This window comes from Echinops telfairi, unplaced genomic scaffold, assembly GCF_000313985.2.
Source record: "Echinops telfairi isolate 266 unplaced genomic scaffold, ASM31398v2 ScPeMD7_70;HRSCAF=299, whole genome shotgun sequence".
In the NCBI taxonomy this organism is placed as follows: Eukaryota; Metazoa; Chordata; class Mammalia; order Afrosoricida; family Tenrecidae; genus Echinops; species Echinops telfairi.
The window spans coordinates 31,079,558-31,105,119 of NW_022103968.1; the positions used below are offsets into that span (position 1 = coordinate 31,079,558).

General features: G+C 54.8%; 1 protein-coding gene across 9 annotated transcripts; it reads right to left on the minus strand.

Annotated features, from left to right (window-relative positions):
- Positions 1–1,252: 1,252 nt before the first annotated feature.
- On the minus strand, positions 1,253–25,562 carry ZFYVE27 (zinc finger FYVE-type containing 27). Of its 9 annotated transcripts, none has more exons than XM_045291286.1 (13): positions 25,484–25,562; positions 22,710–22,907; positions 18,759–18,829; positions 17,125–17,311; positions 13,370–13,465; positions 10,770–10,882; positions 9,973–10,109; positions 9,142–9,213; positions 8,003–8,023; positions 7,720–7,864; positions 3,713–3,759; positions 3,284–3,365; positions 1,253–2,478 (listed from the first exon to the last, which is right to left on the minus strand). In XM_045291286.1, exons 2-13 carry the CDS (start codon positions 22,904–22,906, stop codon positions 2,414–2,416), a joined length of 1,233 nt encoding a protein of 410 aa, XP_045147221.1. In that variant the 5' UTR covers position 22,907; positions 25,484–25,562; the 3' UTR covers positions 1,253–2,413. The 9 variants fall into 9 exon arrangements, with proteins under 9 accessions (XP_045147221.1, XP_004701072.1, XP_045147219.1 ...); XM_004701015.2 differs by lacking the exon at positions 25,484–25,562 and adding an exon at positions 24,510–24,623; XM_045291284.1 differs by lacking the exon at positions 25,484–25,562 and adding an exon at positions 24,094–24,302.

The following is a 25,562-nucleotide window of genomic DNA, read 5'->3' on the forward strand; positions in this document are numbered from 1 at the left end:
CCAGCTTTGGGGACTGAGGTCCCGCCCTCAGCATGATGCTGGTGCAGGAGATCAAAACACGAAGGCATAACATTATCTTCATTCATGGTCACGTGCTGCAGGAGTCAGAGTCCCTCAAAAGGGGCACCTCCAAGGTCCCCTGGGGGACCAAACAAACAGAAACTCACTGCCATTGAGTCCATGTTGATTCAGAGTGACCTACAGAATAAGGCAGAACTGCCCCTGTGAACTTCTGAGACAGTAACTCTGTGAGAGTAGAAAGCCTTGTCTTTCTCTTGTCGAGCGACTAGTGGTTTTGAACAGCTGAGCTTGCAGTTAGCAGGCCAACTCCTAACCACTATGCCACCTGGGCTCCTTTCCTGGTTGACCAGAGGATGAAAATGGTGCTTCCTCTGACATCAGCCCAAGGACCAGGTGTCAATGGCTACAAGTCCTGGAGACCCCAGAAACCACTGCCAGTGCCACGTCAGCTGGGGCTCCCACCATCACCAAACACAAATGGCCCAGCAGGGCCCTGCGCCCCAGGATGGGAGGTGGTGGCTTCATCGGTGTCCAGGCTGAAACTGAAGCCAGCTGTGACAGCTGTCCACCTTCCAGACCAGTCCATGCTCAGTGGAGCCTTGGGAATCATTGTGTCCCTCACCTGCTCACACTGAGGCCCTCACATGCACATCAATGGGATGCGGGGGCCCCAGCTGCCATCCCCACTTCTCCTTTGGCCTAAACCACAAAAACTCACTGCCTGCAAGTCCATGCCAGTTCCGAGTGCTCAGCTGCTAACCTGGAGGTCAAACCCTCCAGTGGCTCCCAAGGAAAGTGAGGCCATCTGCTCCCATCAAGATTTAGTCTTGGAAACCGAGGGACAGCTCTACTTTGGCCTATGCAGTCAAAATCAATTGGATGGCAGTGGGGGTCTGGGTTTGCTGAACCCGCCTGGCCCCTGATGGCCTTACCTAGCTCCTGCGGGCCTTGTGAGGGCAGAAGGAGCCCATGTCCTGCCCTCACAGCATGCCCAGCCCCGGCTCAGGAGGACTGACCCCTCCTCTTTCCTGTGGGTCTGGGGCCCCAACGGGTGGCTTGCTTTCCCAGAGGGATTCACGTGGCAACCATGTGAAATCACAAGGCCAATGTGACCAACAGGAGCTGAGCCCCTCGGCATGCAAGGCCCAGCCTTTCTCCCCTGCGGCCGGCTGACTGACCCTGTCCTACAGCCTCCGTGAGGGGCTAGCCAAGAACCAGGACGAAACCCCCAGAAGCTTGAGAGCCTTTTATTGAGGATTCTCCGCATACACAGAGGCCCTTCCCGCCCCAGTGCAGACAGTGCACAGGGCTCCAAGCTTCAGTCTCTGACTGAGGAGCCCAGCATCTCAGCCCCAGTAAGACTGCTGGCCTGGCAGGAATGATGGCTAAACAAGGGCCCCTCGCCTCGCATCTCGGCCCCCCTCAGTGCTGCTCAGGGTGTAGACACTCCCCGGCCACCAATGAGTACTGAGTCCCAGGCAGCCGGTGCCTCCAGGGTGGATCCCAGTAGGAGAAGCCCCCTCCACATGGCAGGCTGCGCCTCAAGTTCCCCACAACCAGGAAATAAATAAATAAATACTTCAAAACGGTGGGGCAGCTGCAGGGTTGGGCAGACGGGCCCCTGAGCCAGCTCAAGGCCTCAGGAGAAACACCTGAGTCCCTACGAGTCAAGAAGTGAACACGGAGTTCTTGGCAGGAAGATGGGGACCCCAAGAGGCCTTACTCCACAACTAAGATTATCCCAGTCCGATCCTACCCTTCCCAGGGCCCAAGGGTCATGGGCTCCCCAGGCATCACCCCCGCCCCACCCACTCTCACTTGCTGACTTCAGGGGCTTGACTTAACACTCAGGGACTTTGCCCACCCCATCCACAGAAGAACAACACAGGAGCTCGGACCCTGCTTCCAGAAGCATGAGGTCCTCATCCTGCGGGACAGTCAGGCAGCAGCAATGCAGGTGGCACTAAGCCTTCTGCAGGCACACTAAGGTCAAGGGCTTGGCGTGAGACCCGGCAGAAGATTCTCTTCTGCTATCCTCAGGGCTCCTTGAATTCCCAGCCACACAGGTCCGCCAGCCTAAGCTAGCCCAAGCCTGGCTCACTGCTGCCCTCTAGCTTAGAGTCCCTGCCTGGCCCTGCATGCCCTAGAGTCCACCAGCAAATGTGCAGTGCAGGGCCCTCCAGGGGCTGCTCTCCCTCAGGGGGCTTCAGGACAGCCACACCCAGCCATCCAGAGTGGGCACAGCTCCGAGGGAGGAAGGGGAAACTACCTAGAATCCTGGCCACCTCGGCCCAGCACACGCCACACAAGGCTCAGGGTGGGGAGAGTGGGGGGTGGGGTGGTCTACTGCTGGCCCGGGACTGGTGACAAGCTGCACCCTTGGCTTCTCTTCTCACTTGCTCAAGGTCTGGTTGCACGAAGCACACACAAACACAGTCTCTCTCTGGGCTTCAGGAGCTGAAAGGGAGAAAGAGTAGAGAGTAAGCGGGCGTCCTTGGTCCCCAATCAGAATGATCCCCAAGGCACCCCCTCGGACCTCCCAGTGCCCAGGGCACACCCTCCTTGCCGAAGCTAACTGCCTGCCCTCAGAGGGCGCTGAGCTGCAGGGGACGACTTTGTGGCAGCAGGCAAGCCGAGCCCAGACATCAGGGCGTTAGAGATGACCGACCGGGGCCAACAGAGCACCTTAAGGATGTCCTAACAGTTTCTGAAAAGGGAATTGTCCACAATGCTGTCACAGGGACTATTTCTGGGTGGGTAAGATTCCAGACCTCCCCCCACCCCCTCTTCCTTCTTTTACTACCAGATTTTCCAGAATAAGCATGTTTTCCTTTCATGACAGGGACACAACTTGATTTAATGTCGCAACACATTACAAAACAGTTCATAGAAGACACCACTTGTCACGACTTGAAAGACGAATCAAGGTCACTGAATTGTACTTGTCGCCATTAACAAGCTGGAGCCCGTTCTACTGGGCATATTCTTATTTAACAACACAAAGGTCATTTCCGCTGACTTCCAGCTCCCGAGGGTTCTGCTGCTAAGCTTCATCAAGGGCAGGCTGCTCTACGCGTTGTCTGCACGTAGCAAATGTTCTGTGTGGGCTTGATTTGGAGATGGTGCTAAATGCACAGAGGACAATCTCTGCTCCCCGGACCCAACAACTGCTCTGACCCACCCAGCAACAGCCCCCTAGACAGGGTGGGCCCCGAACTGCCTTCCCATGCCGTCCCCAGCCACCTGCCCAGTCACCACTCACCTGTGGCCCCCATGGAGGACTTGGGTACCTTGAAGGAGCAGCATCGGGAGCAGAAGCTGTTTCCACAGTTACTGCAGCTCCGCTGTGGGCAAGAGCCAGGGCCAGATCAGAGATGGCCCATGGGCAGCTGCCACCCTCACCCCTCCCTCCTTCCCACCAGCTGGTCCCACTCAAGGAACCTGGTGCTGTCTGTAGAGGGACAGTGGAGATGCCCAAATAAGGCAGGAGGGAAACCAAATGGGACCCCATACGGGTAAGTCAAGGCAGCCCCAGGGGCAGGGCCACCAGATCAACTGCACAAACCATGGACACCTGAACAGAGTAAACGGGGCCTGAGAGGAACCAGATGGCACCAGAGACCTCCACCTGCCCCTCCCCCAAGTTCCCTGCAACCCAGCTCTCACACCACACATCCTCAAACTGACGTACCCTCTTCTTTAGCACTGAGAAGGTAGCAGAGCAGCCCGTACAGCTCCCTGCAAAACAGAAACCCAAGGTCAGCCACCTTCCCACACCTGCCCCACCCTGAGGTCCAGCCCCGCCTCCCAACGCATAGGTCAGTCTGCAATGAGCAAGGGAGGCCCGTCTATGTTCAGAGCTGGGAAAAGGACTTCCAGCCAGAGAGGCAGGCTGATGGCTACTGGGAATCATTGCCTCCACTCTACAGTGCCCAGTGCCAGCAACCTCCTGAGATTAGAGACCGGCTGCTAGTCCAGCAGAATCGACCCGCTAGAAATCAAGCTGACCTTGTGAGGACCTGATCTTGCCTGAAACAAGTAGGCATCCCCCAAAGGAGCGGTGCCAGCTGCCTTCAATGACACCCTTCCACTGTGACCACCTCCAGTGCCCTCCTTACAAACGCTCTGCAGAGGGGAAGGGAAGAAATGCCTGCTAAGAAGTCCGACTCCTGCTTTCTGTGCTCCAGAGAACCCAGGTGCCTTCCCAGGAGACCCAACTGAGCTGTGGGGAGGAGATTGTGTGTTCAGGGCGGAAGGCAGACCCTGGGGAAAGAACTCCTACTTAAACCCCCAAAGATGACCAGATGACAACGCTTCAGATGGATGGTAGAGGTTGCAAGGTAACTTGGGGACGGGGGATGGAGGATGGAGGGGAGGGTTTCAAGTAACCAGACATGAAGAACCGAGTGGGAGGAAGAGACCAATCAGGACAGACGACTGCATCCAGGCAACTAGGCCTGAAAGGAGCTGCACTTGCCTACCTGCAGGCCTTCAGAACCACCAGCAAATATAGACAGAAACAATGGTCTGATGACAGGTGAGCACCTGGCGGGCACAGGTATGTGCGTACAACTCAGACCCAGGGCCCTGCTAGGGCAGCAAGCTCAGAGAGCAGCAGAGTGGTGACCATGGGGCCATGCAGAACACCAGGAGCCAAGGAGGCAGGGCGGTAGCACAAAGGCCCCGATGCTAAAGCTGCTGCAGACTTGTGAAACGTGGGTCCCAGGGGCATCCTGTGGCCTGGTCACTGTCAGCAGGGCCAAGCACAGAAGCACAGAGGCCTCACCCTCACAAACACAAAGGCCCCCAAGCACTAGTGACAGTTAACGAGGGAGTTCAGTATCGTTTATTCCATTTTCCAGGTTCCCACCACCACCACCCCCGGCCACCAGGTGGTCCCTGCCTCCTGTTGGCCTCTGGCTGAGCTAGAGAGCTGGGGGAAACTTGAGGCCGAGGTGCATAAGGCAGTGACCACAGTTGGTCAGCAGAGCAGCTGTCTGCCGAGAGGAGGCTGCTCAGAGACTCTGTCACCCGCACTACAAACTGGGGAGAGGCAGACACCTGTGGCTCTCTAATGGACAGCCAGGGCTTGGAGGAAGGCTTGAAGACCACCACTCAGCTCTGTGTCCAGGGGTCCTCAGAGCTAGGCGCAGCAGTGGGGTCCAGCGCCCGAGGACAGACCTGTGGTCCAATGAGACAAGCCAGGTACTCGCACATGGCCCTTCCAACATGGCCCACCTCCTTCTGCGCCTATTCTTAGCACCAGCCTGGCTGACCCTCCTAGCTCCCCATGTGAGGAAGGCAAAGAGCAGCAAGAACAGGGCCTGCCAGGACAGTGGTCATGGCGCTCCATGGTGGGGGAGTCCTCCCCGCAGGCTCCCCTCACAGCCAGAGAAGCAGTCTTAAGGAGCCTGTCCTCGACTCCCCTGTGTGGTCCCCACCACCATGCACACACTGGCCTGCAAGAGCAGACCAAGAGCAGCCCCGGCCCTTGAAGCACAGAGCCTCTGGGGCAGAGGAGGGGAGGATGGGAGTGAGGGGCTCAGGAGAGGCAGCAGCTCAGCCCCGGTCAGCCTTGTGAGAATGGAAAAGGCCACTGTCCAGCCTGACAGGGGCGTTACTGCTGTTAATGTCATCCAGTCAGTTCGGACCCTCCGTGACCCCGTGCACACAGGGGGAAACACCACCCAGTTCTTCCCAGGCTTCAGCCCACTGTTGCAGCCACACTGTCAGTCCATCTCCTCCAAGGCCTTCCTCCTTTTCTCTGCCCCTCCACTGGACCAAGCAGGATGTCCTCCCCCAGAGCCTGGTCTCTCCCGACAACAGGCCCCAAGTATGTAAGATGACGTCTCCCATCCCTGCCTCTCAGGAGGACTGTGGCTGTCCTTCCTCCAGGAGGACAGACTTGCTTGTCCTTCGGCAGTCCATAGCCTTTTCAATGCTCCTGCCGGCCCCTTAATTCAACCACACGGTCCTCTCGGGCCTTCCTTAGTCAATGTCCAATTGTCACAGGCCTATGAGCTCATGGAAAATGTCATGGCTGGGTCAGGAGCACCCTAGTCCTCCTGGTGCGAACCCCAAACCCAATTCAAAATTGGGACAGACCTAAAACCAGGGGACTAACCGACACTGGGGCAAAGGAACACAGAGAAGGAGGAGTTTAGAAGCTGGGACTCCACTGGGATGTGGGAGGCCAGCTCTACTCACTGGCCGGAACACTGTGGGCCCGTCTCTCTGTTCCTCTTCCTGCTGTTGCTAGGTGCCCGTGATTCGGTTCCAACCCACAGCAACCCCGAGCTCAGCAGAACACAACTCTGCCCACCCGCCACCACTGCTGTCTGAGCCACTGCTGCAGGGTGGGAACGTCCAAGTGCCTTCACGTGAATCCCTGCGTGCAAACACATATTCGCTCTTGTGGGGTGTCCCTGGGGACTTCGGGAACCTAAAGAAACTTCAAAGTCACAGCTATTGAATTGATGCCAGCTCACGGCTACCAACAGGATAGGGCAGGACAGAATTACTCCTGTGTAGCTCCCAGATTGTAACTCAAAGCCTCGTCTTTCTCCGTGGGAGCAGCTGACAGTCTTGAACTGCTGATCCTGCAGGTCACAACCCAATAAATAACCACCACGCCACCAGAGCTCCTCTGTGGAAACTCAGTTGCCTCAAAAGCCACAAGGATGGCTGCTCCTGTCTGTTCATATGGCACGTAGGAGTCGGTAAGCACGAGGTGGGGCTCTAGGAGGGGAGTTGGATGTGGCAGCCACTGGGGTGGGGGTGGATCCCCCGGAGGGAGAGGAGGTGAGTGGCTGCCTGAGGGGGCATGAGGGGCATCAAGTTTGCCACCGCTGTGCTTGACCCTTGAAGCTCGGCAAGGTCCTCATGGCTGTTCCTGACATTATACTCCACACGCACCAGAGAGAGCAGCTGCCCAACTGCTGCAGGAGGAGGAAGGCAGGCCCCCCACCCCACCCCACCCCATATCACCCTCCTCAAGAGAAAGCCCCAGTCGATTCCCAGGGGCACAGACCCTGGGACTTAATCAGCACCCCCCCTGCTGCTGACAACAAACAGAGGCCAGGCTCCACTGCAGGGGAACCAGCTGCTTAAGGTGGCCCTTCTCCTGACCTGGGCCAGAAATGCAAGACACTGCAGTCCTCTACTCCCCAGGAAACTAAGGACTGCCTACCCACCTTACCCACGCCCAGCTTAGATCGAGGGAGGGAAGGAGCCCCGGGCTGTGCCTCGAGCAGAGGGCACCGTGGGCTTCAATGTGTTTCCACCAGGGTCAGAAAAGCCCAGACAGACTCCCGGAATCTGCAGGCCAGACCGGAGCACCAAATCACCAAGGACGTACCAAGGCCAACAAGCAGTATGCATGGTCGCACTGTGCCTTCTAACAACCAGTGAGGTAAGAAGAGGGGGAAACTGAGGCCCAGCGCGGTTAAGTTTGCTCTAGAGGGCGCAGCCGGGCTCAGCATTACACTGTCAGACAGACTCCACACAGTGCTCCCGTCACGGTCCTCCGCAACAGGTCTGCTGGGTGGCCCTCGCCTTCTCCCGAGAGCCCGCAGAAGTGCCCGACACACCTTGTTCTCATCATAAACCAGTACCCACAGTTCTAACCTCTGCCAATCACCCCACCCGCCCTGCGGAAAGGAAGCTGGTGCTGCATGGCCAGCCCCATCCCCGCCGTACCGAAGTTGTTGGCAGGGTAGCGCTTGCGCAGCCGCTCCGTGAGCCTGGATACCTTGCTGCGCAGAACCTCGTTTTTGCTCAGGAGCCCATTGTCATGCAGAGCCAGCTCGTCCTCGACCGGGCACGAGGCACCTTCGTCGTCCTCCTGTGGGGAGCAGTTCCTTCCAGCCCTGTCCCCCTCCTGCCAGGGGACCTGCATGCAAAGGGTGCCCAGCACAGCAGGGCCAGCCTGCCGGGCAACCTGTGCCCAGATCCTGCCCTCCTCCCAGATGCACCCACTTACCAGCACCACCAAGTGGGTCTCCTGCGTCGCAAGGTGCAGGGTAAAGAGAGAGAAAACAGAGAGAAATAGCAGAAGCGGACACCCTGGGCCGCCACACGGGGAGGAGGGGGGCTGAGCACAAGCGCTGCTCTTTGCTCTGTCTGATTCTCTCCCAAAGCGTAAAGGGTCCCACCTTCGGAGACGCTTGGGAAAGGCTAAACACTCCTGCTTCCAAGTGGGGTGATACGAATGCAGGGGCCACAGTCTCCCAGGATGGAGCAGGCGAGAGGCCCCAATCACAGTGAGCCGTCTAACAGAAACCCCTCGGGGGCCCAAATGCAGCTTCCCCCTGCGGACCAGGCAGGTCTAAGGGTCTGGCGGGCTAGGTGCCTATCAAAGACCTGATGGAAGCCTGTGGCCCACAGACCCCTCCATTCCATGCCTCAGCTGCCCACTTTAGGAGGGACGTGGAGAAAGCCAATGACTCTACTACTGTAAGAGACCAAGTGAAGGTGACTACATGGCAAATGCCACAAGACCTCGGGGAATGTGCGACAGGGGTGTCGGGCCTGTCTGAAGGGGACAGTCACTCTGTCCTTCCTCAGCCACACTGGCTGCTGCAGGCCCAGGGCTACCAGTGTCTGCCTTTCCCGAGAAAGGTAAAATCCAGACTTTTTTACTGAAACATGCCCGTTTTTAAATGTTGGTTCAAAAATCTATTTCTAAAATTTGGCAGGCCAAAAAGACCCTCTGCCACCTGCCAGTCTGAAGTGCTATCCTAGACCAGGGACGAGTTGAACTCCCCAACCCAGCATTGGCCAGGGAGCGACTCTCCCCGCCTTCCTCCCTGCCTGCCCAGGAGAGCCCCTCAAGACGCCATCCTGGCCTCTACAGCACCCACACCTCCCCTCCGGGCAGCAGCCCAGGCTGCCAGCGCACGCAGGCCCAGGGCTGGCACAAGCAGCGAAGGAGGGTGTTAGGAGACGGGTTCTCAGTAGCACCCTTGCAACCAATGAACTCTAGTTCAGGGCACCTGTAAACATCCCATTGGCAGGTAAGAAAATGGAAAAAGCAGACTTGGCAAGGAGGATACCACAGGCCACCAGGTCCAGCTGAGTGTCGCCCGGGTGAGCAGAGGGCACCAGGAAGGGTCCACTCACCTCAATCGCATCTTTGAACTCCTCATCTGGCTCAGCCTCTTCAGCCTCCTCTACGCTGCCCGGGGTGAGGTCCTGCAGTGGAAACACTCTTACCGACGGGGAGGGCAAGAGGGGCGGCAGCTGGGATTCCCAGGACCCCCTTCCTGCCCCAGAAGAGAGGAGCACCTCCAACCTGCTGGCCGGGATCGGAGGAGGGTACACGAGCCCACCTGGATGCGGAGGCACAGAGCATGCTGGGGAGAGCTGAGGAGCCAGGCTCTGGAACCACTCACTGGCCACGAGGCCTCCGGCTCCCCTGCCGTTCCTCAACCTTCTCTTCCACAAAAACGAGAAGACTCCCATGCTCCACGTTAGCCTGAACTCCCAGGATTGCTATCCCCATGGTATGTGGAACCGCATCTAACACTGAGCGTAAGCACTCACTGATGAGCAGCTATCCATTCCTGTACGGCACTGCGTGTCGGACTCGACTTACCAGCATTAAATTTGAGTTTATCAATACCTGGGTGGCCCAAACTGTTAAGCATGAGGCCACGGACCAAAAGGCTGGTGGTTCTGACACCCCTGGAGGCACCGCAGAAGAAAAGTCGGGCCATCTGCTTCCAAAGGTCACGGCTGGGAACCCCCTAAGGCGCCATGTTCTACTCTGCATGGACTGCATCACCGTGATTAGGGGGCTCACGGACCACTGTTCTCACACAAGACTGTAATTCTTTCATCACTTCAGAGACCGGGCCTGGCAAGCAGCAAGCCACAAGGGCTACAACCCAGGTCCAGGCAGGAGCCACCCTGTCTGAACACAGGCTCTCCCGACAGGGCCGGGCCACTCACCTCTGTGGGGGTGGGGGCAGGCGTGCTGTCCGGCAGAGCGCCCCTCCCCACCGCATCCAGAGGCAGACTCTCGAAGGCGTTTCCTTCCTGCTTAGGGTTCATCCGCCGCTGCAGCGAGGCCCTGTACTCAGACACCACTGCCAAGGGACAGGAGACAGAGCAGCATGGAGTGCGGGCGGCCCTGGCCTCTTCCTGCACACCCCACCCATGTGGCAGGGAAGAGTCACCTTCCTGGCGCTGAGTCAATCCACACACCTTAGCCTCAGAATCAAAGCCGACAGGCCCTACCCACCTGCCTCGTGGGACTGTCCCGGAGACTGACTGAGGCAGAGGAAACACACTGAGCCCAGAGCCTGGCATGCAGTAAATGCTGATAAAATCAGGTGCTGGAATGATTTGCCCTCCCACAGGGTGGAAACCAGACAAGCGGCCACACACAGAGAGCCAGGTCTCTGGGACTCAGGGCCTCTCCACACAGCCTGGCTGCCTCAGAAACCAGCCAGTCAGGGGGTGCTTGGCTCCCAGAGCTGTGGCAGCAACTCCAAGAGGCAGAGCCTTGGGGACACACCTCTCCCTTGCCCCCCAGAAGCCACTGTTTCTTTTAAGCAGTGACTCATCTACCTTGGGCAGGGAGAGGACCCTGGCAGCAGCCCCCACTGTATCCCACCAAGCATCCCAGAGGCAGAGCCCACTGCGGGTCTGGGGGTTGGAGCCTTGTGTGGTGCTGCCCCCTTGTGGCAGGCACAGCAAACACATCTGCTGGACCCCACCTGTCGGGTTCCACAGGGCTGGCTTACCTCGGAAGAACTCCACATTCCCCAGAAAGAGGGTGCTGTTCAGAAGGGCCAGGACCCAGCACAGCGGCAGCAGGTACAGCATGAAGACAGTGCCCAGAAGGACTCCGTAGAACCTGGGCCGACAGAGAGGAGCCAGAGCATTAGCAGGAAGCGGGGCTGAAGCAGGACTGGGGCACAGCCACAGAGGGCCCAGCAGAAAAGAGCCCCGGGCCCCGTAAACCAACCCACAAACCCTGCTAGCCCAACTCATGGACACAACACTGAGGACGAAGGTTGTGCACCCACCATCCATCACAGGGGCGAGCAAGCATGCTCTGACGCTGAGGGCAGCAACAGTGCCCCCACCCCCATCACTCCTCAGGCCTAGACACTGAAGTCTACACCATACCAACTCGGATTCAAATCCAGCTCTGCTGCTTCTCACTGTGTGTGACCTCAGACAAGTCTCCTGGTTCTCCGAGCTACACCTCTTTGTGCAGAAAACGGAGACTAAAACAGTGCCTACCGCCTAGGTAGCTATGAAGGCTGATGCCTGGGCAGTGCCTGACACAAGCTGCAGCTACACAGACACTAATGTGAAGACTCATTGCTAGTGAGTCAAATCCGACTCAGAGCAAGCCGACAAGACGGAGAACTGCCCCTGTGGGTGCTCGTTCTTGACGGGAGGGGATTTCACACTGCTGACCTTACAGGTAGCAGCCCAACACGAAACCTACACCACCCCCAGGGCCCTGCAGAGATCCGCAGTGGTTGTGACTTATACAGAGAGAGCTTGGTGGTCACGCGATCCACTTGATCCAGTAGCTTCATCCTGGAATTCTCAGAAAGATACTTCGGAAGATAAAGCTGAACTCCCAAGGATAGTCACTGGAGGGTCAGCCATGAAAAGCAGACACCGAGTAAGTGTTTCCACAAACAAGGACACTATAAGATACAGTGCATACTAAGTTCTACCTGTCTGGTGTTACCCTTCCATAAGTCCTGAGAAAGCCAGAACCTGTGCAAGGTGGAAAGCTGTCAGAGCCGGAAAACGTGACTATCTCCACAAAACAGACGGCGGGAAATTGGTCAGAGGCAGGAAACAGAGAGGCAGGCAAGCAGGCAGTGCCATCCAGAGCCGGCTCCCCCAGGTTCCACTGTGGCCCCACAGCTCCAGCGGAGGCATCAGAGAAGCTCATAGGAAAATCCCATTATCGTTCCAGTTTATTTTTCCACAAACTTTTGGAAGTCCTTTTTAACTTAGCATCACAGAGAACTATTATCTAATGATGTGAAGAATGGACTCTGCAGACTCTGTGGTCACACATCTAGATAGATGCATGTCACAAAGTCTAGACGACAAACCCAATGGGTAAGCAGCTGCTGCAGCAGGGTGGCAGACTGTGGGAAACCGAACCAGGATGAGCGTGCATGCGGACAAACTCTCCACACTCTTAGCTCTTAGCTTAAGGAGTCAGGGAGGCCGGGGCTCCTGTGGAGGGAGACCTTCACATGTGTGGGTTGGAAATGCATTCCAGACACACTCTCCTAAGTAAAAGTGATTCCCCACGATGTCCCTCCATAAGAATGCCAATGCTAAGGTGCTGCTTGCAAGCTGTTCTCTTGAGGGTCAAAGGTTTGAAGGCTATCTGCATAAAGGTTATCTGCCCTCAAAAGCAGCCAGACCATGTAACCCTAAGTCTGGCTCACTCCCTTCTGATAAGGATCATAGATTGTTCCTCTGGACAAGAGCTCAGGAGACACTCAAGATCAAGACAGCTCAGAGACGACTGAGGTTAGGCTGCCACCTTAACTCTAGAGCCTGCCCATCTTGTTCCGTATGCACCTTCCTGTCACCTGAATGCCTCCCCTTCCTATTGCATCTGTCCCCCTAGCTCTTCCCCGTCCTGTTGCGTGTGTGCCACTAACACAACCCTTTCCTGTTACGTATGTGCTTACCATGGTTTGCATGCCCGAGACTATGTAAGTTGCTACAAAAATACATTCTCTCCGCTCGGACCTGGTTCCTGATGCCGTGGCAGAGGTGAGCACCCCTAAACTTCTGTCTGTCTCTCAATCTCTTCCCTTCAATGTCACAACCATCCCTTAGGACTCATCCGAATGTGGGGCTGGATCCCACAGTAGATCACACAGTGAGTTCTTGTTGTCTTTAACCATTTCTATTACACGTAGTCCCTGGCTCACAATGGGGCTCCACAAGTGGACGGAAGAATACTTTTTTCCTTCTTCCTTTTTGCCAGTTTTCATTGTTATTGCCTTTTATTATCAGTGTCCGTTTAACCCTGATCTTTGGACATCCAGGCATGAGCACCTGAGAATAACATCAGCAGGTTGTGTGCAGCCACACAGCCGACATCTGACTAACGACCAAAAAAACCTAACGGACAGCCTGGGGGCGGTTGGACAGAACTCGAGCACGTTAAGCTGGGGCCTACCTGCATCGGGAAAAGCGAGCAGTGCATTAGGGCTCCAGGCCTGCATGCAGACAGACACCCAAGGACCGGAGAGACGCCTCTCCTGAGGGGGGAAGGGCAGGGACCGCTCAGGGCAGCTGGCTTTGTGAGACTCAAGGCAGCAGTGCAGGAAGGAGGGACACTCACTGTGAGGACACGACAGGGTTCTCCCAGTGTAGCACACGGTAGGCGGCTTCGCAGGTGCAGCACAGACGGCTCAGGAAGGCCTCCAGCTGGATTAGGCTGCAGACATGGGGCGAGGGGGCACTGTGAGTGGCTGGCACTGCCTCACCAACTGCACCCAGTGCTCTGGGGCAGCAGTGCCTGGGATGCCATGAACACAGCAGGTTCTCTCCAAAACTCACACTGCACAACCAGATCGATGGGAAGGGGTGTGGATGTAGTGGAAACCCCAAACCCACCTGTAAGGTAATTGGACAGTCCCCTCAGAAGGGGCACACAGAAGGGATGAAAAATCCAGGGTGTGGTATAGCACTGATGACCCACATGACTATCCTCTAGTTCTTTAATTAATTTCCTCCTCTTACTACTATGGATTTTATTTGTTTTACCTCATTCATCATGTTAGATGTGCATGGGTTCATCTGTATATTTAAGATCATTTGGTACATGAAAGTCAAGATAGATAACCCTTCAGAAACAGTAATAGGAATAATGCTTCCCTGAGGGCACAGGAAGAGGAAGCGGGGTAGGGGGAAATAGGGAGCAGAGAGCATTGATGACTGCATAACCCCACTCAATGGGAGCGAACAACAGAATTGCATGTGAATGGATATACTAGATGTGTAAGATTTGTCAAGAAAGAATAAATAAGCGCTCCTGGGGGGTAGGGTGGGGTGGGAAGGGATAAAGGGGAGCTGATATCAAGGAGTTCAAGAAGAAAGAGAATGTTCTGAAACTGATTCTGGTATCAATTGTACAATACTGCTTCAGGTGATGGAACTATGGGATGTTGTGATATCCGAAAGAGCTCCCAATAAAAGGATTTTAAAAAAACAAACCTCACACTGCCATGGAGTCAATCCTGCTCAGAGTGACCCTATATGACAGGGTAGAACTGCCCCTGTGGGTTTCCAAGACTGTATCTCTTTACAGGAGTAGAAAGCTTTGCCTTCCTCCCAGGAAGCGGCTGTTTGTTTCGAACTGTTGACCTTACGGTTAGCAGCCCAGCAAGCAACCACTACACCACCACGGCTCCTAGCTAGAGACAGCCAACTCTCTTCCAACACCCTAGAGGGGTCCAAAGAACACTGGAGAAAGGGGCCTGTCCAACCCACCCAAGTCATACATGCCTGTTCTGGAGCCCCTACTACTGAGGAGCCCCGGTGGTATAGGGGTTCAACCTGGTCCTTTAGGATGCTATGTGTCAAATCGACGTGATGGCAATAAGTTTGAATTTTCACTATTGAGGTCAGGGGGCCCTGATGGTGCAAAAGTGAAAGCACTGTGCTGCTATCGGAAAGGTCGGGGATTCAAACCCACCAGCCGCCACTCTATGGGAGACAGACATGGCACTCTGCTTCCGCAAAGAGTTACCAGCCCTGCACACTCCATACAGCTGTTCTACTCGGTTCAACAGTTACTGAGCATCAGACTGGACTGCAGTGGGCTGAGTGTCAGAAAGGGCCCTTCTTCAGAGGCCCACCGGGGGTGGGTTCCAGCCCCTCACCTTTCTGTTAGCAGCCAAGAACACTCACAGTTTGCACCACCTGGAACACTTCTAGAGACGACTCCCAACAAACTCACTGCCGTCGAGCCGGTGCTAACTCACAGCAACCTTATTAGGCAGGACAGAACTGCACCGTGAGTTCCCGAGACTGAACCTTTTTACAGAAGTACAAAGCCACTCCTCCTCCTATGGAGCGCCTGGTGGCTTCAAACTGCTGACCCTGCAGTTAGCAGTCCAATGCATAACCACTACGCCACCAAGAGACATAAATACTAAATGCAATTTGTGATCTAGGATTAGATCCTGGATGGGGGAAAACTGACATAGGCTTTACTAATACAACTGGCAAGTTTTCAGGAGCTGCGTATTATATGGCAGCAGGTATGTGAATGTGATGAAGCGCTGGACTATCAACCAAAAGATGAGTGGTCTAACCCACACAGGGGTGCCTCAGCCCTGCAAGGTCGGCTTCTAAAAGGGCAGAGCCGTGAGAACCCTGTAGGTCAGTTGTACTCTACACACCTGGGCTACCACAGTCGGAATCAACTTGACAGTAATCCAATATAACCTTTCCTAATTCTGATCACTGTCGAATAAGCGCTGGGCTGCTCACTACAAGGTCAGTGGTTCAAAGCCACCAGTCACTCCAAGACAGAAAATGAGGCTACCTGTTCCCAACCAGATTTCCAAAGCCTTGGAAACCCTTTATAGGGTTCCTATGCCTCAGGTTAATTTGGACCACTATACCATGGACGTGTGAGACAGTTAAGGTTGACTGTGCCAACCTGGCTGATAAACACATGTGGGGTTCATTGAAAGGCAGAGAGATAAATGGCTCAGTGAGCCTCGCCTTTCTAGTTCTCAGGTCTCTTGCTTTCTGATGGTTGGACCAACATGCAGCTGCCTGAGCCAGTTCCCTGCTTCAGCTGGCAAGGCTCACTTCCTGCAAGACATCCCTGAGGAGAAGCCACATGGACCTACCCTGATGCACCCTTGGGTGCTGGAGCAGCTGTGTGGAGACCCCTGCCAGCACTGAGATACTTACACGCTCACTGATTCGGCTATCCTCCTGTAGTCAGCGTCATTGTGTGTTCTGTGAGATTGAGGAGGGCTTTGTAGATCGGTGTTGGACATATGGGCTAATGTTGGACTTATGGGCGTGGGCAGCACTGGGTTGGGATGCTTTTTTAATGTACACTTACCCTTTATACAAAACTCTCTCTTATACATGAGTTTCTGTGGATTTGTTTCTCTAGTGTATCCAGACTAACGCAACGTGTAAGAGAATGTCTCTGTTCTGAGGAAATAAGAATTGGTGGATGTGAGCATGATATTTGCAACTTACTTTCAAATGGTCCAGGAAAAAGGAAATAACGTGTATGCAGAGAAAAGGAGATCAAGCCAGTGTGCCCAATGTGAATAACTGTGTTATCCAGGCAAAGGGCATGTGGGAGCTCTTCACGTTATTCTTGCAACTCTCCTGCATGTTTGAAATTATTTCAAAGTTAAAAAAAAAAAATGGAAACCCAAGTCCCACTCCAGATAACTGACTAGGCGTCTCTGGGGAGGGGCCAGGCGTCCGTTTGCTTATCACTTGTTCTGAAGCTCCACAGACGACCCTGGGACCGAGGTGGGCTGGGAGCACCAGCTGCCTGCCCACAGCCTGTGGAGAAGCTGCCCAGGAAAGGGCTCAGCCCTTCCTCCAGAGCAGCAGCTCTGTCAGGCCTAGGCAGTTTCCCCACGGTGTGGTGACAATGGCTGATAAGATGCTGAACGCTTCCTGAGCACCGCCCTCTGAGGTGAGCTGTATTCTCACCCTCTTTAACCGATGAGGAGCCTGGAGCACAGGCAGCCTACGCAGCCTGCCCCATGCCACACAGCAATGAAATGGCCAGGCTGGGACTTAAACCCAGGCAGGCGGCTCAGCTGAGATCCTAAACTCTCACTCTCAGACACAAGCTGTGGACTCAGCCAGATCCTAAATCTTGTGGCAGCCTGATCACTTCCTTGCTGTGGGAGCCTATTCCTCGTCCATAAACGGAGGATAACAGCAGCTCCCTCCCAGGACGGGCAGAGAGATTCAAGGAAGCAACATCTGCGGTCTGCCTGATGTGATGGCTAGCCAGCAGCAAGCGCTCGGCAGAGTGCTCCCTGGTTAGGAGCCACCCCCCCACCCCACCGCGTCTCTCCAGCCCCTCTCCTCCATACTCACAAGCTCTTCACCTCAGCCACGGCCTCCGGGCGCGACAGGCGCACCCTCTGCAGGTCCTCCTGCCGCACGCTGTGGTACTTCCTCCGCATCAACTCCGACTCGGGCAGCTGGGCCCGGCACACCTCCTGAAGGTAGCCCAGCAGGGCGGGCACAGAAATCAGCAGGGCGCCCACAGAGTACCACGCACCTACAGGATCAGGAACTGCAGGTGAAATGGGCAAGCCAAGACCCAGAGCGCCTCTGTCCACACATCCCCACTTCATGTCCTGCAGAGCTCAGCCTCAAGGGGGGACCGCCATCCCCGCCACCAGTCTAGAGCCATCCGTGCCAGCCGAGCCCAGTTCCATCCTCTTCAGAGCACGCGCCACCACAGATCAGCCTGCAGCTTTGTCCACTGTCCTCTCCAACTACGGTCCGAGTCTGTCTGTTTGGCCACTGCTGTGGACCAGTGACCGCCCACAGCAGGCACTCATGCCTGGAGCCCAGCTGTGACGAAACGCCAGCCTCAGGGCCCTACAGCAGACTGGAAGCCTTGCCTTTGGCACTGAGGTAGTGCCTGCAGTGTGCATGAGAAAGTGGGACTCAGAGAAGATTCAAAAGACCTGTCGTCTTCCAAGTGACAGTCCCTCAAGAGCTAGCTTACAGAGCACTGGGCTCCTAGTAAAGCCTTGTTAAACACCGGCCATGGGAATGACTGGCTTTTGAAATACATCCCAAAGAAATCTAATTGCCTGGGAAGGTTTTGATCAGGCAAAGCCCACCAGGAAATGCAAGAGCTCTGGTGTGAACTGGGTCTATTTTCCACCCTCTAGGTAAGTCCACACACCACAGGAAGTCCAGAGACGCTTGGGAACCGGCTGCTCCGCAGAAGAAAGGCTAAGTGAATGAAGAGCCCACTCCTGAGAACGCTCTGTCCCAGCCCCTTCGCTCATTTCTCCTGAGGGGGCTGTAGCGCTGCCGGCAGCCAGCTGCCAGTTCCAGGCAGGGACACACACGCGCTGTAATGCACAGTCCTCATGAGACATCGTGACCGACTGAGAACTACCTAGGCCCTCTGCAGACACCCACCCACCTGTCCAGCCCGTCACAGATGCCTCCCCCGACTGAGACTGCCCAGCACAGCCCTCCTGGCTCATCTACCGGACCAGAGGAAAATCAACCGACAGGACAGAAATCGCTCTTCAGCTCGTCCCTGCTGGTGCCCTCATCCCATTTACCCAAATGATCACTGGGCAGAGGCCACGCTCCCAACCACTGCAGCAGTCAACCAGGCAGGGACCGACAAAGTCGATAATAAACACAGTTCCCAGGGACTCTAGGTCAGATCCACACAATGGGATTCGGGGTTTGGTTGGACCCCCGAAGGAAAGTACAATTGTCATTGTATAGAGATATGGACAATTTTACTAAACAAAGAGGTTAAAGAACTGGCTGAGGTCACACCAGTGGGCCAGCCAAGGGTCTGCCCAGGACACAGCCCAGAGGCGTCCATGTTCTGGCACCAAGTGAACAGAAACTAAGGGAAGCTATCTCCAGCCCAAGGCCAGCTGGTTCCCATCACGCCTCACACCGAGCCAGCTGTGTCCTCCCCCACAGTCACTCATGGCCCCTTGGCCCCTGGAAGTCCTTCTTACCCTCATTCAAAGTGAGCAGTAAGATGTTGAGGCCCAGACAGGTCAGCAAGGAGCAGAGAGGCATCTGCCACCTACAATACACAAAGTCCTGATTACTAAAGATAGCCAGGATGAGAACAAAGGTGGGGGAGTACTGGGACCGCTAGGGAGAAGACGAGACCCAGTGAGACACCCAGTGGGCCTCTCGCACAGACCAGTGACCAAAGAGGGTAGTGAAGCGGTCAACTGCTAGCCCTTGGAGTAAGAAACCTCAAAGCCAGGCCTGTAGCACTCCTCCCCGCAGGTGGCAGAAACCCAGGTCACGCTGGTTTAGGCCCAGGTCCTTGGGTTCCGTATTCTCTGGAAGAGGCCCAGCTGATAGGCACTCAGTGAGAGTCTTCCTTAACACGGCTTTACAATCTCGTAACTAATGCATGAGCTGACACTCAGGGTACCATGCTGATCTAACATAGAACTCGAGTAAGAACAAAATGTCAAGGGCTTTTTTGATGGCGTGAATTACTTTCTCTTCTAGCTCAGTAATTTGAGAGCCTGTATTGAACATATATTATTAACTCACAGGAGAGACAACATAATGCTTTTAATATACTTTTAAAATGCAGACAACGCCAGGATGCCGTATTCACTCAGCAGATACACAGAGTGAACTGGGGCAGATATATGCATGAGACCCAGCCCTCACCCCCCACCCAGCCCTCACGAAAAGGCAAAGGGAGGGTTGGGGTGTGGAAACCATCACATCCCAGCTGCTGAGGGCAAGCAAACACTTGTGGGGTGGCTGAGTCCTGCTAAGGGGCATTTTACAGGATTAAAAGGGACACGTGAGCACAGGGAGCCACTGACACCAACAGTCTAAAAGAGCAGTGGCTCTCCCTGAGGCAGCCATCAGGAGGGAGAGACAAACAATACACAAGTACTAGCTAAAGAAACAGACAGGTTGATGCCAAATGGGGTATTTCAAGTCACTAAGGGAAGCTGGCTTGTGTCTGTGCTGCTTGTTTTTAATAAGCGTTCTGCGGGAGGGGACAAGGGACCCCTTTGAGACCCCAGAATTATGCCATGGCAGCCCCTGGTAAAACAAGTAAAAGTCAGGCGTGCCCATTCCAGGGACAGAGACCTCCCAGCCGCCGGGGATGCGTCTTTTTCGGAAGCCTCGTCTATCCCACCACCGTCTTTCTTGACAGGCCTTCATGAGAGACCTAACCTCTAGAAGTGCTGAGCCAGCAGAGAGGGGGCTCTTAAACTTGTACCACTGGCTCCAGGCTTCAGACAGAACACCCAAAGCCCACGATTAGGTCCCTCTGCAAAGGCAAATCCTCTTTACTAAGAGAACAATCAGAGGCACAACCTAACCTGACAGCCACTCCCCAGGACCAGAGCTTCAGCTCCCAGCAACTTGGGGACCACAGGCTCTTGGGGTGTTACAAAAGGGCCAGAGCTGTGAGCTCCCCACCTGACTCTACTCAATCCTACTACTGCCTCGGGCTTCTCATGTCCACAGGGTGGGAGAGCCTCAACGAAGAAGGGAAAGGCACCGTCAAACATTTGTTCAACGTTTGTGTGTCACCAAAGGGGCACACACACAGAAAACATGCTCCCCAGAGCCCACCTACTCCCTTAAAGAAGTCCCAAAGCTCATTCCAGCCGGAGAGTCATGCGGAGATTATAAAATGAGAAACGTACCCCTACGTGATCACAGAATGGAGACCATCACTCTGAGATCGGCCCAAGCCCATCCACAGGACCCTGCTGTACATTAACGGGGTTCTAGAGCATAACAGTTACATGTTGGACTGCAATCCACATGGTCAGCAGTTCGAAACCACCAGCAGCTCCTCTGGAGAAAGACTAGTCTTGGAAACCCACAGGGAGGTCACTACAAGTCAGCATTGACTCGATGGCAGTGAGTCTGTTTCGGTGGGGGAGGGGTTAGATGTACTGATGGGGCTCTGGTGGCATAGCGGGTTTTGTGCTGGGCTGCTAACTGCAAGGGCAGCAGGAGGAAGATGAGTGAGGCATTGTATTCCCATAAAGAGCTACAGTCTCAAAAAGTAAGAAGGGCAGTTCTACCCCGGGTCTCTACAAGTTAGAATCAACTGGATGGCAGTGAGTTCAGTTCCTTGGTTTGGAATATAAAGAGGGAGTCCTGGTAGTACACTGAGTTACTCATCACAACTCAGCTGCTAACCACAAGGTCAGCAATTTGAAACCACCTGCCCCACAGGATAAAGATGAGGCTTTCTACAGTCCCAGAAATCAACAAGGGCTATTCTATCCTGTCCTCAAAGGTCACTAGGAGTCGGAATCAGCCCGGTGATGGTGAGTCTTTGGAAGGTACCGAGGAACCCTGGTGCCCCAGTGGTTAAAGTGCCCAGCTGCTAAGGAAAAGGCCAGTTGCTTCCATAGAGATAAACAGCCTTGGAAACCGTCATATTGGGTGTCTATGTGGGAATCCATTGTACAGCAGTAAGTTTGGTTTTCTTGTGGTCTGTTTGTTTAGAGTATATCACAAAAAGAAAATTGTAGGGCCGCCCACTAATGTCCAGACTGAAGCCAGGATAAACACTCACCTGACTCCACCTGGGGCATCGCAGAGGGGGAAGAACTCTGAGCATCTGGGGAAAACTCAAAAACTTACACATGCAGTCTCTGGGGATTCACTGACTGCCTAAAGCCACCCACAGGCTCCCACATTACAGCTCCCGCTCTTTGGGACACCAGGTTTTTATGGGACTCCTAATGGGGTACATTAGGCCACTTTGCTAAAAATGAAGAAGAAAGAAAAATATTTAACTTAAATCCAGTCCAAGCCTAACTTGCAGTTTTCACTGTGAGGAAACTACCAGACCAACAGGGTGAGAAACGTGGCAGGACAGATGCTCAGTCACGTCAGCAAGTTAGTGTCACGAAAGAAGAGACTTATTTTGGATGGAAAACAATTTAGGGGCCATAATAACCCAATACACACAGCCCTGGACTAGCCCACTCCTGGACTGGAACCTGATTTGGACCCAAATAACGGTACATTACATTCTTGGGCCAACCGACGAAAGCCGAGCAGGATGGGCACAGGAGGACAACCAGGAAGCACTGCTCATTTGCATAGGCAAAGGCTGGGATTAGGAAAGGAAGTGCCCGTCTTATTCCGGGATCCACACTGAAATGGTTAGAGACTGGCAGAGCCTATCTGTCAGGTGGAATAATTCAACACACAAAATGAGCCGAAAGGAGAGAAGAGAAAATCACTAAGGAACAAAATCAAAGCAGAATAGGAACCTAAAAAGGTTGAGATTCACAATCCTAAAGGTTTAGTGATCATAAACCAAAAAAACTCACTACCACCAAGTCGATGCCGACTCATAGGGACACTGTGGACAGGGTAGAACTGCCCCTGCGGGTTTCTGAGACTGTAACTCTTTACGAGTAGAAGCCTGGTCTTTCTCCCATAGGGCAGCTGGTGGTTTCAAACTGCTGACCTCATGGCTAGTAGCCCAATGTGTATACCACCAGCCACTAGCTTACTCATACGTATGGGCATTTCTTTAACTTTTGCTCGAAATGATATCCTCATTTGAGTATTGATTATGCTAACATTGGGAGTATCAAAAAGGAAACCCTGCTCTAAGATGCAGGACTGAGTAAATTACTTCAAAGTTAGCAAGCAGCCTTGTGGGTAAGGGCTTATTTGGCCACAAAGAAGAAATTTTTAGGAATAAGACAAGATCCTTCCTGCATCTGCCTCACCTGGGCTATGCCCAAGACACATGACAAGCCTGTAACAGACCAGGGTTTCTGAGGTGCCCTGTAGGAAGCCAACCCAAGTCCATGGGACCCCCAGCACTGCTCCTCACTCAGGCTGCGCAATCCAGTCACTGTCAAAATGGTCAGCAACCTACATGCAAAGCAGGAAATGGAAGCTCCTCAGGCTGGAGCAACAACACAATCCAGTACCTGAGCAAGTATCGGACGCCATCACCTGCATCCCTCAGGGGCTCCAGGTAGATCTCCAGTCTCTTGTACGACAGAACCAGGTTGAAGAGATCAAATGCCGGGGACTTGGTAGAAGTAGGTGGAGACTCCAGGGGGGCCTCTGGCATCACGCTGGGACTCACCTCGGACCCACTCCCCTCACGATCCGATGTCTGCATTCTGTAACCACAAGGATTGCTGACATTTGTGTGGCACTTCCAGCCCCCACACACATCTACATACAATATTCTGGGTGGTACCCAAACAGAAACGGGCAGGCAGACAGGACTACAGGTCGAATGCCCATTTCAGAGGGGACACTGAAGTTCAGTAAGGTGAAGTGAATTACTATAAATCCTGTCCCTCGGGCTCCACGCCCAATGCTCTCTTCCCCACAGACCGATCAAGAAAGGTGCCTGGGGAGGAGGCAGCATGGGAGCCTTGCAAAAACAACGTCCTGGAATGTTTTCCTCTACTCCTTATCTACTTCACTCCTACTCACCCCTCAGGACTTGGCTTAAATGTCATTCCTCCATTTCCCAGTCCACAATGAACCACACTGAGGGACTCTCCCCAACCTCCCACAACACTAAGGTGACCAGACGTCCCGCTTTTGGCGGGACAGTCCCAATTTTTAACAATTTTTGCTGCATCCCGCGGCGTTTTAAAAAAAGTCCCAGTTTCTGGAAAGAATGCACGACAAGCTAGGGTATACGGTTTTCAGCTGCCATGTGGTTATTTGGCCAGGATATGAGTTTTATCAATGGTGTCCCGCTTTACCAATGTTAAAATCTGGTCACCTTACACCCACACACAAAATTGAAACTCCGCTGTCTCACTGGCCCCCTGAACACTGAACAAGGTCAAGGACCACATCTCCCATTCACCATTGTCTCTGCACATGGCGGACACCCCTTTTTTTTAAAAAATGATTTTATTGGGGGCTCTTAAAGCTCAACACAATTCATACATACATCCATTGTGTCAAGCACATGTGGACTTACGCTGCCATCATTTTCAAAATATTTTTTTCTACTTGAGTCTTGCTATCAGTTCATTTTCCCCCTCCCCTCCCTCATGACCCTTTGACAATTTATAAATTTATTTTTCGTGTCTTCCACTGACTGATGTCTCCCTTCACACAGTGGACACCCCTGCAGAGAAAATGCCCCAGCCACCTGCCAGCATTCCAGGGCTCTCAGGTTGTCTCCTTTCCCATCCCTTCCTTTGACCCGCCCCTACGCCCACCTGTGCCTAGGGCATCCCAACAACTTTCGGGAGCCAATCCTGGCCATCGCTTCACCGCCCTGCCCCCCCCCCCCCCCCCGCCTCTCCTCCGCCTGGAACCCCAGGGAGCAGCCATTACCTTCCATAAGGCCCCATTCTCGTCTCCCTCGTTTCTTAATTCCAAAGTCCTACCCGGAACACGCTCAGCAGAAAATAAGAGTGGGATCTGGGCGCCCACAGGACCCTAAACCAGTCCCCCGCACTGGGCTGCGATCTGACAGGGGGGTGGGCAAAGGGACCACCCGGAGCCCGAAATCCCAGTGGACAGAGCCAGGGTGACGGGAGCGGGGCGGGCGTGAGGTCGGCGCCCAGGAGCGGAGAAAGCAGGTCAGCGTCGGCGGGGCCCTTGACCACCACTTCCGCCGCCCGAGGGCCCCACCGCCGGCCACGGGAGGCCACGCCCAAGGCGGCTAGGCCAGCAGGTGGCAGCGGCCCGGCGTCCAGGCGCCTAGCCCGGCCGACGCGGGGACAGGGACGGGGTGGTGTTGCACCTACCCGGGTGCGGGGCTGGTGGGTGGGGAGGGCTGGGAACGGCCCGGGGCACCACACAGGCCCCCGGCCCCCGGAGCGTTTCCTCAGACCCGTCCCACCGCGGCCGCTGCTAAAGCGGAGGTCCGAGAGCCACGCCCGCCGCCGCCGCCGCCGCTTCCGGGACCGGAATCGCTGTACGGAGGCGTGCCCGTGACGTCATCGCGCCCGCCCCGCCTCCCGTCTCGTCCGGGCTCTGAGGCGTAGCTCCGCCCGCTCCCCTACAGGTGAGCGCTGTCCCCTGCAGTGCGCCTGCGCGCCTCCCGCTCCCAGTTCCGAGCTGCCTTAACCCTGTCCCGGCCGGAAGGCAACTGGCAAAATCCTGCGGAGCCCGGGCGAGAAGCACCCGCTCGGCGACCCTGCATCTCGCTCCCCACGCCTGGCACTGAAAGAGCTCAGCAGGGGACAGTTACAGGAAAGCAGAACTGAACAACTTACGTCTCTATCCTCTGTTCCACCCCCTTAACTTGAACTTAACCTCATAGTCACCGGCCCGACTCTGAAATGCAGATCATGTTCTGTGCAGATTGCCCAGCAAAGAATGCAATTCTGTTCGGTGTTTACTGAGACTACCTGCGGTGTGCAAGGCTCCTTCTCCCCACTCCATCCACGTGACACCACCTTGCCAAAAGTCATCTTCCTCAAAGCACGTATCTGGCGGCTCTATGTGAAAATTACAGCAGCGTGTCTCACCAGAGGGCTTAAGGTTTACCCGGCATCACTCTTTATTCTGTTATCTAGTCTTCTTCCAACCATCTATTAGGGTTATCACTATTTTACAGATGAGGAATGTGAGATACGTAAGGAATCTCGCCAATGCCACATACCTAGTAAAGTCACCGGAAGCGCGTATTGGAACCCCTCCAGTCGTCTGACCCCAAGACCCCACCACCACCACCCACACACGCACGCACAACACAACACAGCACCCTACCACCCACCTTGGTTTGCATTTACTGGCCTTGTTCCTCCCCTTGAGGAACCTCTTAACTCCAGCCAGAATGAACCCGTCCTTGCGTC